The sequence below is a fragment of the Procambarus clarkii genome, chromosome 25, assembly GCF_040958095.1.
Source record: "Procambarus clarkii isolate CNS0578487 chromosome 25, FALCON_Pclarkii_2.0, whole genome shotgun sequence".
Classification (NCBI taxonomy): domain Eukaryota; kingdom Metazoa; phylum Arthropoda; class Malacostraca; order Decapoda; family Cambaridae; genus Procambarus; species Procambarus clarkii.
This window is the reverse complement of record NC_091174.1, coordinates 1279764-1299206: the sequence shown is the minus strand read 5'-3', so window position 1 is coordinate 1299206 and position 19443 is coordinate 1279764. Positions and strand designations below refer to the sequence as shown.

Below are 19443 nucleotides of genomic sequence, written 5' to 3'. Positions count from 1 at the left end.
AACTAGGAAACAGGATTGCTTCAACAGAAAGTGCGAGAGGGCCAGAGACCAAAAGACACAAAAATGGAATCAATACAGGAAGAGGCCGAACCCCCAAACATACCAGCGATACAAAGATGCGAGAAACAACTACACGGCAGTGAGGAGAGAGGCAGAAAGAAATTTTGAAAAAGGGATTGCAGACAAATGTAAAACAGAACCAGGTCTATTCTATGAATTCATAAACAACAAATTGCAGGTAAAGGATAATATTCAGAGGTTGAAAATGGGAAATAGATTCACGGAAAATGAAAAGGAAATGTGTGAAACATTAAACGAAAAGTTCCAAAGTGTGTTTGTACAAAATGAAATCTTCAGGGAACCAGATACAATAAGAATTCCAGAGAACAACATAGAGCACGTAGAGGTGTCTAGAGACGAAGTGGAAAAAATGCTCAAGGAGCTAAATAAGAACAAAGCAGTTGGTCCAGATGGAGTTTCACCATGGGTTCTGAGAGAATGTGCACCTGAGCTCAGCATTCCTCTTCAACTGATTTTTCAGGCATCCCTGTATACAGGAGTTGTAGCTGATGTGTGGAAAAAGGCTAACATAGTTCCAATCTACAAAATTGGAAGCAGGGAAGACCCCCTTAATTATAGACCGGTATCATTGACAAGTGTAATAGTCAAAATATTGGAAAAAATAATTAAAACTAAATGGGTAGAACACCTGGAGAGAAATGATATAATATCAGACAGACAGTATGGTTTTCGATCTGGAAGATCCTGTGTATCGAATTTACTCAGTTACTATGACCGAGCAACAGAGATATTACAGGAAAGAGATGGTTGGGTTGACTGCATCTATCTGGACCTAAAAAAGGCTTTCAACAGAGTTCCACATAAGAGGTCGTTCTGGAAACTGGAAAATATTGGAGGAGTGACAGGTACGCTTCTAACATGGATGAAAAATTTTCTGACTGATAGAAAAATGAGGGCTGTGATCAGAGGCAATGTATCGGACTGGAGAAATGTCACAAGTGGAGTACCACAGGGTTCAGTTCTTGCACCAGTGATGTTTATTGTCTACATAAATGATCTATCAGTTGGTATACAGAATTATATGAACACGTTTGCTGATGATGCTAAGATAATAGGAAGGATAAGAAATTTAGATGATTGTCATGCCCTTCAAGAAGACCTGGACAAAATAAGTACATGGAGCGCCACTTGGCAAATGGAATTTAATGTTAATAAATGCCATGTTATGGAATGTGGAATAGGAGAACATAGACCCCACACAACCTATCTATTATGTGAGAAATCTTTAAAGAATTCTGATAAAGAAAGAGATCTAGCGGTGGTTCTAGATAGAAAACTATCACCTGAGGACCACATAAAGAATATTGTGCGAGGAGCCTATGCCACGCTTTCTAACTTCAGAATTGCTTTTAAATACATGGATGGCGATATACTAAAGAAATTGTTCACGACTTTTGTTAGGCCAAAGCTAGAATATGCAGTAGTTGTGTGGTGAGAAGCACATCAACAAACATATCTTAAGAAGCACATCAACAAACTGGAAAAGGTGCAAAGACATGTTACTAAGTGGCTCCCAGAACTGAAGGGCAAGAGCTACGAGGAGAGGTTAGAGGCATTAAATATGCCAAAACTAGAAGACAGAAGAAAAAGAGGTGATATGATCACTACATACAAAATAGTAACAGGAATTGATAAAATCGATAGGGAAGATTTCCTGAGACCTGGAACTTTAAGAACAAGAGGTCATAGATATAAACTAGCTAAACACAGATGCCGAAGAAATATAAGAAAATTCACTTTCGCAAACAGAGTGGTAGACGGTTGGAACAAGTTAGGGGAGAAGGTGGTGGAGGCTAAGACCGTCAGTAGTTTCAAAGCGTTATATGACAAAGAGTGCTGGGAAGACAGGACACCACGAGCGTAGCTCTCATCCTGTAACTACACTTAGGTAATTACTCCGACTTAGAGTGACCTTCCTCCCCACACAAGGGACAGAGAGAGAGAGAGAGTACTGGAGCATCGGAGCTCCATGCCCAAACTTCCAGCACCGATTACAGAGCCGAGGGGAAGGAATGTACTCCTGAATGGAGCACCTGGCACCACCAAGAATGACAAAGGGCAGAAGGGTCCGACCATCAAAGGTAATTTTCACAACCCAAAGGGGCTGATAGCAATGACCACGAGGGGACGAGTAAACGTGTCCACCTGGAGGACAGAATGGCCCTGGGCCTCAAGGATATGCTTGATATCTTCGTGGCAGACCTTTAAATTTCTATCACCAGTCGCAAAATGGTGCAGGAGGAGAATAGTACCAACACTGGCATTTAACTCTGCGTTCTTGGAGACCCGAATAGGGGTCTCGCCAATGCAGGATAAGGCGGCCAAGTGGGTGGCTGCATCCGGAGAAACAGCAGCAACAACATGTGTACTGAGACAGGTGGGGGTTGAAAGTAACAGAGGCATCAACTGAATCGACAAGGTGCCTATGGAGGGAGAAATCATCAGGAGGAGTAGAATCCAGAGGGAGGAGATTGAAGTATTTAGCCCACGAAGCAGGACCAAACAAGGCCTGGTACGTATTAGTATGGGAAGGGATCGTGCGAGTGTGGCCGTGGCGAGGACAGCTTTGAGAACTTCCAGAGAGAGGGGTTGAAAGGCGCAGTAGTCACAATGAGAGACTGAGCCATGCCAGGGAATGGAGTGGTCACCACTGGGGGCTTGTGGCTCGACCCAACCACAGAGGAGGGAGGGGAGCCGAGGGGAGTAGTCAGGAGGGTCAAAGGAGGAGCAAGGTCGGGGCCCAATGCAGTGGAGGCTACAGAGCCTGGTCTTCCAACACAGTCCGTCTCGGAGGCTTGATCGCCCACCCCACGAGCCCGAGAAAGTACAAGAGGAACAGTAGTCAACATAAAAACGAGAGGAAAGACTTTCATTCACGATTGTAACCCCACACCCATCACAGAGCCACAATTAGAGGATAGGACACCCAACAACAGACATGTTGCCAATCTTTCCGGGGCGCCCCCTAGCTGTGCGTCGTGAGTATACGCCCCACAATCACCACCTTAAGAACCATCAGCCCATCCAGATTGGGTTCAGCAATGAAAGGAGAATTGACAATAAAAGCGTCCCCCTTGCTTGCGACGTTGGGTACCACAGTTCTACGAGTGAGAGAGTATGCCTCCCCAAACACCCGGGCATCAAAACAGAAGAAGTCCACAAGAATAATCAAGACAGGCAAAAGGTCAGTGGGAAATGACAATTAGAAAGGAGAAGAGGGGGAAAGGGGGGAGAAAAATGAAACACAAGGAAAAGGAAAAGACATCTGGCAAAATTGGTAAAGACAGCAGCAGGAGCATAAGGCCTTAAAAGAACAGAGGACTGACCCATGGAGCATCCAACCCGTTCTCGCAAATTCGTAAAGTCAATATTGACTTATTAACTACGTGCATAGGTGATATACTAAACATAATAGATACCCTTAAAAAGATTCATAGAAAACACCGACCTTACCTAACCTTGTTAGTATCTTAAGATAAGCATCTTATTGCTTCGTAATTACAATTATTACTTAACCTATACCTATTATACGTTAGGTAATAATTGTAATTACGAAGCAATAAGATGCTTATCTTAAGATACTAACAAGGTTAGGTAAGGTCGGTGTTTCCTATGAATCTTTTTAAGGGTATCTATTATGTTAAGTATGTCACCTATGCACATATTTAATAAGTCAATATTGACTTATTAAATTTGCGAGAACGGGTTGGGAGCATCACACTCCGGTAGCCGCCCACTTAGCCCCCTGACGACGACAACGAGCCAGATAGGGAGGGGGACGAGAGGTGAAAACTAGCTGTGCAGTACCCTGCGCCCCCTACCAGTGCAAACTACCCCTTCCCAAAAGCAAACAAACGTGCATGAAACACCCCACACACTAAGGGCGGCCAATCACTGAACAGCAAATGACCAAGCAGGAGTAGATCCCAAGGAAACTTGTGGAAGGTGGTCCCTAACCCCAAGGGCAGTACTTACAGGGCACCTAGGGAAGGTGACCCTAGGCACATGCAGTCCAAGTACTTGTGAATTTACTCCAGGCTTGTGTACCACCAGAGAAACAGCCCTACACCGCAAAGCACAGAGCTTGGTGACAGGGAAATCAGGAACCAGAGTCACACAACCGTTGCCAATCACATCAGTCAAAGAACTAGGGGTGTGGATAGCTAGTGTGAGGGTCTGGGGCTCCCAGACCCTCATACCCTTGCAAGAATAAAGTACATTAATTCTGTGCATACAAGTGCACCTAAATATAAAAAACTATATTTAATACTCTTACTATTAGTGTATTAATGGAATTGTTCTGTTTATGCTTCTTTCCACTGTTACTATCGTCTCCAGAATTCTTCACATCCAATAAAACTGTATAATACACTCAACAGCTTTTCATCCATTTTTCCAGGAAGGTTAAAATTTACAATTTTTCCCTGCCAGTATGTTTCCTTTGTATCTTCTCCTCCCATATGCACTCCTTACTTTTATCCTCTAACAGTTTAAACTCCTACAAACCGTAGTAATAGAAATTTACACCTGCGGAATGATGTCTACAACCAATAAAATCAAACGGTACATGTGGTTTTAGTGTCCCATCATTGAGCATGGGCTTGTGACACTGTCCACAAGGATATCCAACCAATTACGGTACTTGCCAAACTCAATAGCCTTTAACAGACTGGTTGAGTGACATGCACCTCATTCATTGAGCAACTACACTTTCCACCTTCAAAATATGTACAATAGTTTAATTATTAGTTCAAAAACATAGCTACTATGTGAGGTATGTTTGAAGGTGGTGATGTCAAAATTACATAAGAATTAAGTTATCTGCAGAAGGCCTACTGGCCCATTCAAGGCAGCAGCTACTTCTAGCCAGTAATTTTCACTCGTATAATTATCCAAAATTGGAAGAAGAAATATGAAAACTATATGTAAGTTTAAAATAAGATAGGAAATGACAGAAGGTAGAGTTTTTGTAGCCAGAAACAGAACAGAACATTAGGTTACAGTTCCAAACTATAGAAACATACAATGTAGGAAAGAAAACAGGAAGAACAGTATTTTCTTTTTGTGTGGTAGCAGTGTGTAATAATTTCCAGGTGGTAGTGTATACATAAAAGCACTGGTGGTTTTACAAATATTTATATAAAAATGCATATACTGTGGAATGTTGGGCATTCCACAGTATCATTGCACAATTACAGGAACAGGTAACAAACAGGTAATTATCCCCCTCTTGCACTCTTACATTTCTCCCTGCCCCACACATGCACTAAAACACTAACATACACACACACATGCAGGCACTCAAATTCTCTCAAATTTATGTTACTTTCTTTAGCATAATTATACTGAATAAAAATGAATTGAGTTAATAATCCGATTTGATTTTTATCTTGATAGAGCCTCAACTTTACCAAAAACTTCACCACAAACTACAAAACTGTGAAAATGTGCAAGTGTAAACACGAGTACAGCAGCTATGTACATTACACACAAAATTGCCAGAACAAATATTCATGAATTTAGCATGCAGTACTTACTCTGAGCAACATTCACTCCACTGAAAAACAACTTACAATCGATTGTTTTGCTGTGGTTTCAATGTTCTTAAGTATTTCATCCAAGAGAGAGGGATAATGTCCATCAGATGGGGCAATAAAAAGCGTATCACTTTTTGCTAACTTACAAAACTGATGACACTACACTTCCATCAATACTTACCAAATGGAATGAAGAAGAGGACACAAGAAGTGACAAATCCGTGAACAGCAGACCTGAAGAACTCTTTCTTATTGAATAGGGCATTCTTGAGGCCTGGGGTGTAGAGCTTGGGATATTTGATACTGTTCTTTTCATTAACATCTTGTTCAAATATGCCCAAGCCTAGGACAGGCATCGATGTGTAGAACAGGTTATACACCGATATAAACATGGGGTCAAACAGTGTCTGAGTGGGAGAGAAAGAACAAAATGCCTAATAGCGTGTCAGTGAGCAAAAAGCTTATATACAACAATAAAACAGTTGGATAATGTGTATATATACATTGCAGTGTGCTTTGCCAAACATATAGAACAAAAGTATGCAGGGAAAACTAAATATAAAATAATATTGTATAATACTGAAATAAACCAAAATAAGGGATAACAAATCACTCTGGCAATCAATATAAGCCAAACAATCTCCCTACCCCAAACAAATTATAAACTTGGATTTTTGTTAAAAGTGAGACTCTCAGGAACAACATGAAATTCTTGGTGTGAAGACCTGTAATAACATTTAGACTCCAATCATGCACAAAAAATATATTTGTGATGCTTTACAGTTGGATAATTCCAAAATCGAAGCATATAAATCAACAGTGAAAATAAAATTGTCTGTACTGTGCTATGAGAACACCAATATTTGTGTACACATCTAGTTTGAGGCATTGTCTTTACACACACACACAAATCTCAACCAGCCATAGTAGGTTGTAGTGGAAAATATAGTTCCATTTCCCTAAGTCTCGACACAGTCCATGAGCTCAGACCTACAATTCAACCCCACCAAGTCTACCCATGGTTACAAATTCTAAGTGTAACTTCTATAAATGCCTCACCTCTATAAAAAGCATAGAGCTTGACAGCTATCAACTAAACACAAGCATGAGCCATTCAAAAACAGTGTACACCTATATATTTTTTCCAATCATTTTCTGATCAAACTTCCTCCTGAAGCAATGCAACAAATACTATTAAGACTAGAAATCCAGTGTTATGGACTGTATGATGTAACAAGAAGTATTATCTGGACTTTTATCATACATTATTTACATGCTGAATTCTACTTAAGAATTCTACCAACCCTTCCATTTTATCTTCCAACCCCTTTCAGATGCCAACCATTAAGTGAAAAAGGATAAAATGTGGAGGAACGTGTGACCAGTCGTCAATGCTATACTTTAGTTCCTTACCGAGGGAAGTGTTGGGAAGGACCGATTATTATTTTGGTTGTATAATTTGTACACATTTATGTGCACAACAACAACACTCACACCTAAAGTGTGTGTTATGCAGTTTAAAATCCAATTCTGTATCTAATCAATTAATACATGTTTACCTATAATGCACATATTTTGCTCCTGATACGAAAAATATAATTAGCTGTTATGCAAAGTTATCAAACAGGAATTATCTCTGACCACTGTCAAAAAAATGCTGAAGTGGTGAGAATTTGATACCTAAGGTGATGCTTGTGGCGTCTTCAAGCTCATGGACCTTAAGTCGTGTATGGACAAGTTGCAGTGAGAAAAGTAGAACACTAATGTGATTGTGAGAGGCAGAGTGAGCGTTGCACAACGTGGTACGACCACACTCATCTACTCCCCATCACTCACCAAAAGGGATGAATAATATGAGGAAGGACGTTACGGCGCCATGCAAGGCACTCCACAAAAAAACCCGCTTATTAAAAAAAAGGTTGTGGTGACCAGGTGTGTAGAGTTTGGGAAAGCGACGACAAAAGTAATCATCAACATCTTGGTCCATCACGCCCAAACACAGGACAGGAAGTGAGGTATAGAAAAGATTGTAGGTTGATATAAAGAAAGGGTCATACACAGTCTGAAATAGGAAAACAAAATAAATGTATACCTTATTTTGTATATTTAATTAAGAGCTCTTTATTTTAGTAGAAATAATACTTACAATAATAAATTGACAATCAAGCATGTAGAAAAGATAACTGTCCTAAATTTTGCCTATTGACTATTGGTTTAAAAGGCAAACATTACTATGGTATCTAATGACACTAATACTGTACACCACTTTTAATGTCTACATCCACTCACGGCATTTCCTCCCTTCTCGGCTTCCTCATTCACTACTTGGGTTAGACATTTGGTACATTTTCTGCATACTCGGTCTCCCAATTGACTACTTTATTGTTTTCATTTGGGAAATACTTTGCCATTATTATTTTCTACAGGGAAAAAGCAAGTACATATCTTCTTACCTTACCTTACATATTCATTATTTAATACATAGCAAGATAACATTATATTACATACTGATAAACAATGGAATTACAGTCTACCTTCCAAAACCATATGAATTCATGAGTAATTTGGCATTTCAATAATTTTCCTTGAGAAAGGGATGTGTGTTCCAATAAGGCATACATAAGACAGTTGCTCATAACTTGGAACCAGATTTCCAATTGACACAATACTATAAACAGAAAATTTGTTTCTGTATTGCCAGAAATTAACATATATAAAACAAATTTGGTGAAAATAATATAAACTTTTTTATTTACAGTAATCTGAATGATTGAGTTGCCCTACTTGATTCATTTTATGCAGTTTGAAGAGTTAAAAGGTCCATTGGTTGAAGGAACAGGTAGTATGGTGGCAGAAATTGGTGGATCATCTTCAGGGTCACTGGCTACTGTAGATTTCTAAATCTGAATATTGTCCTTGATAATACTGTACAGTGACACTTCAAAAACTCACTTTGAACAAAATTAATTAAGGTACTATTCATACACTCCTTTCTGGGAGGAAGCCTCGTCGGCTCCCCGAAGCTATCCAGGCTGAATGGATATGTATAACTTTCTGGCATCAGTCAAAGTGCTTGGAGTTCTTGCCTACCAGGGACCACGAGCCAGGACCTGGCCCCCTCAGAGAGACACGAGGAGCAATGGCCTATAGAAACCCCCTGTAGTTGGGAACATTCTATGTCTGCCATCGACCGGGACAGGAACCCAGAAAGGTAGGCGCCCCAAAACAAACCCCTATTCTGGTTAAAATATTGCTGTCAAAAGCCGAACGAGTGGACAGAACTCCCAAATAAAATTATCAAACTAGCATGACGTCATCATGTCGCCGCATTGCCATCTGCGCAACCCCCCCCCTCTCCCCGGGAGGGGGAAGGGGGAGCCCCAGACCATCCACGCCGGCGATCTAACCGGCAATTCTTGATTGATGTGATTACTGACCGGTCGAGTGCTTCTGGCTCCGGTTTTGTTTCAGTTCTATGCCTTGTGGTGTGGGCTGTCTCTACCGGTGGAGTATAAGCCAGGAATGAGATTCCACGGTACTTGGGCTGCATGCGCCTAGGGCTCTCTTCCCTAGATGCCCTGTAAGTACTGCCCTTGGGGCTTGGGGCCACCTTTCACAAGTCACCTTGGGTTCTACCTCCGCTGAGTCCTTTACTGTTCGGTACTGGGTTGCCCTTGGAGTCAGCTGGGGTTTTGTTGCCCTTGTTTGCCTCTGGGTAGGAGGTAGTTTTTATCACTGAAAGGGGCACGGGGTACTGCACAGCTAGTTTTCACCAATAACAGCGGCCGGCTCTGTTCCACCTGGGTACGTTGTCCTCTTGCGTGATTTTTCTTTTGTTTTTGTTTTTGCCTTTTGGGAGGTCTGCCTTTGTGGTCCCACTTTGCTGTTCTCAGGGTTTTTCTATATCTTTTTCTTTTTGGTGGTACTCCCTGCTTGGCCCCCGTGAATGGGCACGTCCCGGGGGTTCAGCTTTTTAGAAGTTTGTTTGGTAGATTTGGCCGCTAGTTCACAGTACAGTTCACTGGGCTTCCCTTAGCGTGTAACCAAGGCTAAGGGCCCTGGGAAATGCCATGGCGGCTCAGTGGTCTGCTGCATGTGACCCCTGCATCCCCCCCCCCTCGCATCTTGTGAGTTCGAAGGTTACTCTGTCCCCTTGTCTCAGGGTAACACTCACCTGTTTTGCCTTCGCCTTGCTGCCTGTTGGGTCGTTGGTTCTTTTGACCCGGAGTCATGCGACGGGTGTCGTCTGTACGTGCCGCTCTTGGTTGGTTGCGGCCTCGGATGCCCCGAGACTGCCCAGTTTTGGTTGTTGGGGTCCGGACTTGGGAGTGGGGGTCGCTTTGGCTCTGGTTCCTTTCACTCCTCTTAGTCCTTCCCCTTCTGTTGTGCATACTTCCTCCCCTTGCTTCCGGCTCCGAACTGTAGGCGGGTTTCGGGGTTGGAACAGGGTCTGGTTGGGTAGACTCGTGCGATCTCAGTTTTTGTTTTTTGTTTTTTCCTCTTCCAGGGTGGTGGTGGAGGCATTCGAGCCTGTTCCTCCAGCCGTGCTGTATGGGTCTGACCAGTGGGCTCCCTTCTGTAGTGTTTTGCACGGCTGCCCTGGCTTTTCCTTATGAGGCTGGGGCTTTGGGGATATGGCTCAGCCTTGGGTCCTGCTGTCGAGGTTCCTGGGGTTGGGGAGGGATTGCCTGAGAAGCCTCGGCCCCGTTTTGCCCTGCTTTTGTCTTTGTACTCTCTCTAATTACCTAAGTGTAATTACCTAAGTGTAGTTACAGGATGAGAGCTACGCTCGTGGTGTCCCGTCTTCCCAGCACTCTTTGTCATATAACACTTTAGAGTGTGGGGCTTGCAGTTCCTCAGAGTGGGGATTTTCCTTCCCCCTCTGCGTTCATGTTGGTTTCGGGTCTACCCCTCCCTGGGTTCGGTTTTGCGTTCCTTAGAGTCCATCAGTCCCGTCATTCCTGGGGGTGTTTCACCCCTTTTCCTCATCCTTTTCGCGCTTCCGTCGCGATTCTGTTCGCTTCGTATCAGGGTCCATGCATGTACCTTGATCAGGGGTGTCTTTTTTGCCCGTACATGCCTCCGTGCTTTTGAGCTTGCTTGTCATGGTTCTCGTTGGTTCGTGAACCTCTTCGTACCTTCCAATATTCTTGGAACATCTGTTGACTGCTGGTGAGGTTACCCTCTGGTCCATTCTCGGGCTCGTTGGTCCCCTTCCATCCTCCTCGTCTTTGTTCGCTTCTGTTTCGCCTTATTTTGTTTTCACTTTGTCTCTTCTTCCTGTTTAGATGTTCCTCGTATTTGTTACATACGCGTTGCTGGTGAATGTATGGTATGTATCTGTATGGTATGTGTATATACGATCTGTGTATGTCCGACTGGTGTATGCACCGTACACCATACACTGGTGTACGAACCGCGCCACCCGGTGGATGGGTGGTGCGGTTCGTACCTTGCGCACTGGGGCCGGGGTGTTTTTGTTTCTGGGCGGCGTATTTGTGTGTTCCGCGCCATTTATCGCGGTTTTCTATGGCTTCTCGCTTGTCTTCTCTCTCCAGTCGTAACCCCTCTAGATGCTAGGGGTGTTCTAGATTTTATATGTGGGGATGTCACTTCGTTCTTTCCTCTGCTTCCGGGTGTGGGGTGGCTCAGAGTGGCGCCGCCTCCACCTTGTCTTCTGCTGGGCACACATCTCTGGACATATTTAACCTTCAACTTCACATTTTTCTTCGGGTACTAGTACATACAATACCTACTGCCTCTTGTGCGCATACCGTTTCGGGCGAACCACTGGAGATGCTCCTGGTATGTTACTCTGCTCAACTGTGCTGTGGCACGGTCGTGTCTCTGCTCTGCTGGTGTGGTTGTACTGTCTGGTGACTCTGTTGGCCAGGTGCTGGTTCTCGACTTTTGGTGGGGTACTTACCAAGTTGTGCTTGTGGGGGTTGAGCTCTGGCTCTTGGTACCACCTCTCGACTGTCGGTCGGCGGGTGTGCAGCTTCCTGAGCCTCCTGGGCTCTTTCATTCCTATTTTTGCTACTGTGTATGGAGTCTGCCTCCACCACATCCCTTCCAAGTGCATTCCATTTCCTACCTCCTCTGGCATTGATCTGTTTTTTTTTCATGTCTCTGTAGGTCATTGGGGTCCTCCGCTTTCTCATGTGTCCCCTTGTGCATGTACCCTCCCCCCCATGTTCGGTGCTCCATCCTTCCTTACCCTGTCACTTGACAGGGTTGCGTCGCTGGCTCTTATCAGGGTTTTTGGTGTTGTATGTTTTGCTTGGACGCCTTGTGTGTGGCTTTACTTTGTCCATGTATCTTGTTTTTCGTTGTCCTGTGGGGCACTGCCCCGTATTTCGGTGCTTTTGTTTAGTTTGTTTTGGTACCTGGGTCTTTTTCCTGTATTTGGATGCTCCTTCATTCCCTCAATCTGTGCTTCTGTGTCCTCCTTCCTTGCTTGGTCTCTGCTCTAGACACTCCTTCCTTGCCTATCTTCAGTGCCTGGCTGCAGCCACAAAGAGGAAATGTAGGCATCGAGGCTGCCGTCAAAACCATAGAGGGAACAGCTGCAGCTAACACTACCAACATTACACCCATTACTATAATCTGGGGGTGAATGAGCCAAAGGCCCAGTCGTGGAAAAATACAAAACTCTACAGAAGAATGCAGAACCTTTGCAAGAACTGCATGCACAGAGATGGAGGCACCCAGGAGCAAGAGCAAGAACCTATGTTCTAGTTCTTGCTCTTGGGCATGGGAGCCACAGCCCGTGGGCCACTCAAGAGTCCTAAAAGCACCAGAGCCACTGAGGGAAAAGTAAGGATCAAAACCACAGCCACAAAAGCAAAGGCCAAAAGTTACAATCCCACTGCACCTTACCCCTCAAAGGGGCAGAGACCCTCTGCAAGACACTGAGGAAGGAAGAAGATGGCACTAACAAGTGGAAAGATGGCAGCCACTGCAAATGTAGAGTTGGGTACAAAATTTAATGAAGCCAAAAGACCCTAAAGAAAAGGCAGTAATTAATAATCATTAGCAATCACTCAAGGGGAGTGATTGAGTGATAATCAATCAAGGGGAGACATGATAACCACCTACAAAATTCTCAGGGGAATTGACAGGGTGGACAAAGACAAACTCTTCAGCACGGGTGGGACACGAACAAGGGGACACAGGTGGAAACTTAGTACCCAGATGAGCTACAGACACGTTAGAAAGAATTTTTTCAGTATCAGAGTAGTTAATAAATGGAATGCATTAGGAAGTGATGTGGTGGAGGCTGACTCCATACACAGCTTCAAATGTAGATATGATAGAGCCCAGTAGGCTCAGGAATATGTACACCAGTTGATTGACAGTTGAGAGGCGGGACCAAATAGCCAAAGCTCAACCCCTGCAAGCACAATTAGGTGAGTACAATTAGGCGAGTGCTGCAATCAGTAGCAATACAGTAGCAGGTAGCAATCAGTAGCAATGCAGTACAGTAGCAATCCCTGGACTATACTACTTAGAGTCATTAGTTGCAGAGTTCTCGTTGAATACCCGGGACCACGAGCCAGAACCTGGCCCCCTCAGAGAGGCACAGGGTGAAATGGCCCATGAATTCTTTACATTTAAAGTAAATAATTTCTGCTAGCAACCAGGAAAGGCCTCCAGAAAGGTAGGCAACTCAAAATAAAAGAAAAAAATGCATGGGTCAATACAATGCACAAAACCACAATATCAAAATACTCCCATAATGGAAAACAAACCAAAACTTTGTCAAACCACCCCCTTGCTCGTTACCTACACCTTCTCCCACCCCCCCTTATTGGAGGGAAGAGGGAGCTGGCCCGGGATACTGGGCAGTCCTAGAATAATGTAAAACTGCTGACCAGATAAGCCTGATAAGCTCCAGGGAGCCGTAGGGGCTCCCCACAGAAAACCCTAATACTGTTACTAAGAAGAAAACCACAGCTGAGACACCATCAAACCAGCCACTTCATCACTGTAAATATGGTGGTAAATATGCGTCAAAAAGTTGAGACATGAAATGAGGTAGAAAAGGCTGAATCAGTGTGGTATGTCACCTACCCAACCTTCTGATAGAGGCAGAGCCACAGAAGACACCTGGTTTCGGACACCGCGCAAGCAGTGCCCGAAACCAAGGCTGGGCTGGTCATCAAGGAGCCAGACTGGGAAAAAGAGAAGTATATGTACCCTCACCTTGACCAGTCCAGCCAAAAGGCATCCACTGCGAGGGCCTTGCAGTCGGGGAACGGCACTTTGTAAAGAGGCAGATGCCAAAACCGTGCAGTCGCAAAGAAGTCGATGTCCAAGCATCCGAATGTCTGACAAAGCCAGGGCAAGGAATTGGTGTCAATGGTCCATTCCACAGAAAGAGGAAGGAAGTGAGACAGACCATCTGCCAAGATGTTGAACACTTTCTGAACATGAACAGTGTGGAGATGCAAACTCCTGGCTCATGCACACACTCATTTAAAACACTGCCAAAAAGGCTAGAGAACACCATTCGAAAACAGGACAGAGCAGCCAGAGCAACAATCAACTGCCAGGTAAGCACATAGGTAAAGAACTGAAGCTGGTCAGCCTGGCCTTCCCGGGCTGGCTCCCCCCTCCCCCCAAAGAGGGGGAAGGTTGCGTTAACTAGCAGGTGACTAGTTTAACAAAATTTTGGTTGTTTCTTTTCTTCTTGACATTTTGAAGGCTTCGTTCTCAGTTTTTAAACCAGGTAGTGGTTTGTTTTGATTTGCCTATCATTCTGGGTGACTTTCCTAGTAATGCCGAAGATGATAACAGGCCATTGCTCCCTTCGCCTCTGAGGGAGCCAGGTTCTGGCTTGCGGTCCTTGGTAGGCAAAAAGAACTCCACACCTGATGACACTAAGTAGTATGGCACTTATTCAGTGATGATAGCTTGGGGGAGCCGACAGGGCTGCGAATAGAAATAGCAATCATTTATGTGGTTTTTCAGCTCTCACCATACCACTGGAATGCCAATTATCAGTTTTCTCACTTTTGCTTGGTTCATTGGCATAAATTGTCAACACACCACTTGCATAGTTAAATGTGGAGCCCCCAGACTTGTCCAGGTTTCCAAGTCTAATATGTAAGTAAGTAAAGTACAACTTTACAAAATCACTAATATTCATCTAATGACTGGACAGTGACGTTTCCACATACAGTACTGTACATATCAAAATGCATCTAGCCTTTCTCCATGGAGACTGTTCTGGCTCTTCAGGGCTTTCACCCCCAAGGAACCAGAACAGCCTCCAAAGCAAACCTTGCCCAAGAGTTTGCATTTTTGGAACAAGGGGCCTGACAGCTGAGTGGACAGAGCTCGGGATTCATAGTCCTGAGGTTCCAGGTTCGATCCCCAGTGGAGGTGGAAACAAATAGGCAGTTTCTTTCACCCTGATGCTCCTGCTCACTTAGTAGTAAATAGGTACCTGAAAGTTAGACAGCTGCTATGAGCTGCTTCATGGGGGCATGTAACAAAAAAGGAGATCTGGTTGAGGACCAGGCCATGGGGACGCTAAGCCTCGAAATCATCTCAAGATAACCTGAAGGTGATAAACAAGAATGGTGAAGTTCAGGCATCCTCACAACTGCCCGAGCAACCACCGAGTCACCCATCACCTGCTCAACACCAAAAGATGGCAGCGCTGCAGCCGGAGCAAGGCCGCCGGAAGCAAGGGAAAGTGACATCGACCAAGAGTTGCAAACAAGGCCCAACCAAGTCTGAATCCGGAAAGGAACCAATTGGGATTTCCGCCAGATCACCTAGAACCCCAACCTGGTAAGCTGAAAACGAACCAGATCCTTGGCTAACAGACACGCAGACTAACTGGGAGCCCACACCAGCCAGTATTTGAGGTAGGCTAACACCCGAACACCCTGCAAGCTGGAGCGGGTCACCACAACATCAGTCAAACACATAAAAACGCAAGGAGCCAGATTGATCCCAAAAGGGAGAACCCTTAAGTGGAAAATCTGCCACCCCATGACAAAGCCCAACCAATTCCTGAACCATACATGGATAGGAATGCAACAGTAATCATCCCGAGGATCCAGGGAGAACACCGAAGTGCCCAGCTCGAGAATGAGACAGACCTGGGACAATGTGGTCTTCTTAAAGGTAAGGAATTAACTGGGTCAATCAAGACAGGCCAAAGATGATTTCTGCAATCCAGGAAGTACCATTGCAGGACTGGAAAAGGTTGAAAACCCCACCTACGAGGTGCAGTCATTTTGACTATGCTGAAGCCACCCACCCTGAGATGACCCAACAAAGGCAAGGGAAGGAGGCCTATCCCCAAAAACCTCAAGACCCTGAGGGAGGCAGGACTGGTCAACTCAACAGCAGGCTGCAAGAAATAAGACGAAAAGCCCACAAATCATGGAATCAAGCATCAGCAAACTGAGTGAGCCTCTCTCCCAATGCCCTGTCAAAGCGGTGCCCCATGAGAGGGCTGGTGCAAACCTGAGCCAGCCTTCTGAGCAGAGCATGCACGGCACCAGCCAGACAAAGAAAAACCAGTTGAAGGAAGTGCATGTGACCTGGCATCTGACTCCAAGGATGACCTACCCCAACTAACAGCTGGCGATGCCGTGGCCCAACCAAACTGCTGTGGCAGATGAGACCGAACCCCACAAACACACCAATAAGTTAGAATGAGTCTGACAAGCAGTGGCCTCAGACAACAGTAACTGGGAAACAAAGTCCTCCAGAAACAGGAGCAACGAAAAGAGAGAGGGAGATGAGAGCGAGGACCCATGCTGACATTGGCTTGCCAACAACAGATGGGAGGTGAAAAACAAGGCCACCACCTCCCAGAAGATCAGGGCATACAGCTGGAGCAGGGCTACCGATGCAGACGCAGCAGAACCCAAAACCCCTGCAAGAGGAACCACAGTAAGAATCCCAACCTCCTCAGTGAGCCAATCGGAATGCAATTCCAGAAGGCTCAAGAAGTGCACAAAGGAATCCAAGTGCAAGCAGGCATGAAGGTTGGTTGCAATGAACATAGCCAACAACTGAGGCATGCAGCTGCACAAAGCCTACATCATGGGAAAGAGCAGGAGTAAAGAGGAAGGAAATGAGAGGGTCAAAAGAGCCTTCAAGAACATCTGCAGCACAGGAGACACCTCCCACCACTCAAACATGTGGGATGACAGAAACTGCACTAAACCCCAAGAGTAAACACACAACAGTGTGTCAGCCAGGATGACACTGAAACCTTAGAATGCATCAAAAAAGGGTATAAGAACCAAACTCAAAAGAGTCTGTGCCCAACACCAAGGCAGAAGCAGGGTCAAGCAGGAGGTACTAAGCAAGGGCCTTCTGAGCTGCTGCTGGAGGACTTGAGAGGCAGGAAACCTCCAGAATGACAAAACCTAAAAAGCCAGAGGCACTCGGAAACGAACCCTGGGGGAGCCGCATCCATATCGAATGCATACAGGGAGGGGAATAAGAAAACTCCACCCCCAGCAACAAAGGACCCTCTGCAGAAGACACCAGAGCCTATAAAGGGTAAAATAGGACAAAAGGGCCCAACCGACTACTCCCCAAGAATCACAGAAGAGGGCCCTGGAGGAGAGCCAACATCCATGCCCACCACTCAGGATAGAAAAGAGAGTCCAAGGAGAGGCCACAGAAGAGAGGGCAGGCTGGAAACACCTAAAAGCCTTGGTGGGAACAGTGGGTCCAACTACATCTGCGCCTAAGTCAAAAGGGGCAAACTCCAGATCCCCCCCCCCTCCAAGACACATCCCGAGCTAAACCCTGCCCCAACTCTGAAACCCTCAGACGCATTGGGACTGGAAGCAGGGGAAGGGTGGGGGGGGAGGGGGGAAGGACACACCATGCACGTTAGGGAAGAAAGAAGTGTGGAAGGAACCATGGTTAAGTCAACCAACACCCCCAAATCCCAAATCCTAACACTAGGAAGGGCAAAATCCAACTGGGCACACAACCCAGACTCTTGCAACACAGAAAACTGCCAATGCAAAGCAGTCTCTGCCAGATACACAAGACCTTCATCAGGAGGGAGAGTAAGGAGAGCAACGTGCAGGGGAACAAGTCCCACATGACTCAGGGTTGAAGGTGTCGCTGACCTATCAGGCAGCTTGGCGGAGGCAGAAAGAATGAATGACGCCTGGTAGCATAGACGAATGACAACACTCAAATTCACACAAAAAGTGAGCCCAGCCGAGATATCCATAGTATCACCAAACCTGCAGGGTATTTTCAGGGCCTGCAGGGTGAGCGTTTCCTGTGGGTATGCCCAGGCACTGGGAATGCTTCACAGGTATTCCCAATGCCTGGGTTCTGCTTCCCTATACAGTGGAACCTCAGTTTTCGTAAGCTCCTGTTTTCATATTTTTCGGTTCTCGTACTCAATTCTTTGTAAAATTTGATTCGGTACTCGTTGTTTGCCTCAGTTTTCGGAGTTTGTTTATACACGTACGGGTCCACAGCGCATGGTGCTTCAGTTTAAAAGTGGCTCCTGCCTGGTGATGATTGCGTTTGAATTCTTTGCAAAGAATTTCATTTTTTTTTGTGCTTTTTTAGTTTCTGAACATAAAAGTTCTTATTATATATCATGCTATGGATTCCAATAAAGTCAGTGGTAATGTTAAACCTAAGAAAATAGTTGTGAGGATGACAATTGAGGAAAAACAAGAGATCATTCATAGTGAGACAATGTGTTGTTTTATTACAGACAAGTGTTAAAACATAGGGAAAAACCAAGTGTCTATAGACAGATTCTTAGTAAGACAAGCAAGCAGTGAACCACAACCAGGTCCTAGTGGTATACCTGCAAAACGTAAGAGAGCGAGTACCTCAGAAATGTCATCATTGTTGTTATAATGGAAGGGGACTCCCCATCCAAACACTAACACCTCTCCTCCTCCCCCCTTCCACACTGTCTTCCATATACCAACAAGAGTCCTCAATAAAGATAAGGTATCTAAGAGTATTATTCTGTATAAAATGTATTTTTTAGTTCATATATTTGGGAGTGTGGAACAGATTAATTCAATTTACATTATTTCTAATGGGAAAATTTGTTTCGGTTTTCCTATTTTTCGGTTTTCGTATCATCTCTGGGAATGGTTTAAATACGAAAACTGAGTTACCACTGTATTGTCGAATAGACACCCTTGAAACCCAATTCCAGCGAAAAGGGCAAGAGAAAGACCAAATGGGATGATCCGCAACCAGATTTTAGGTAAAACATAATACAGTACTGTAGAGGCAGGAACAGTACAAATAAAACCCCAAAATGGAATGCGGCAAAAATGAAACTAAAAGCCACCCAAATGGACTGAAGAATGAAAACAATGATTGCAAACTCTCAAGGCATCAGACCGTGGAGAACGAGTAAACAATGGAGAATTGACCCAACCAGGTATATAATGCTAGAAGGACTACCTCAGCACATTGGCTAGGTCGTGCAAGCCACAGTGCACCCTACCAACCAAAAAGATCCCAGACCCCAAGGAAAGACAGACAGTCCAAGACCACTGGCTTACCTGAAGGGCATGGGGTTACCACAAGTGAGGAGACCCCTCTAAGGGAGTGAAATCTTGAACACTCCACGGAAGAATATCCTGGCAGCACTGAAGGAGTGCACAGGGAAGGTAACCCTGGGGCACATGCAGTTCCAAGTACAGTAAACTCCTGTCTCACGCTGCACAACCATGCATAGGTAAAACTGCGAAGGCAAAACACCACTATGATGATTTAGTGGTGTTTCTCTTCGCCAGAGAAGAGAGCCAGAGCCAGAATGAACTGACAAAGGCACAATACATATCAG

General features: G+C 44.8%; 1 protein-coding gene across 8 annotated transcripts in view; it reads right to left on the bottom strand.

Moving 5' to 3' along the window:
• ATP8B (ATPase phospholipid transporting 8B) overlaps positions 1–19443 on the bottom strand; it is a 405277-nt gene that overhangs the window by 26501 nt on the left and 359333 nt on the right. For 7 of the 8 annotated variants that reach the window (XM_069331131.1, XM_069331133.1, XM_069331138.1 and 4 more), the window contains one exon: positions 5800–6025. In XM_069331131.1, the coding sequence (XP_069187232.1) occupies positions 5800–6025 (226 nt within the window). Of the gene's footprint in view, positions 1–5799; positions 6026–7454; positions 7681–19443 lie in introns of those variants that run through there. The other variant, XM_069331137.1, reaches the window with a different exon arrangement.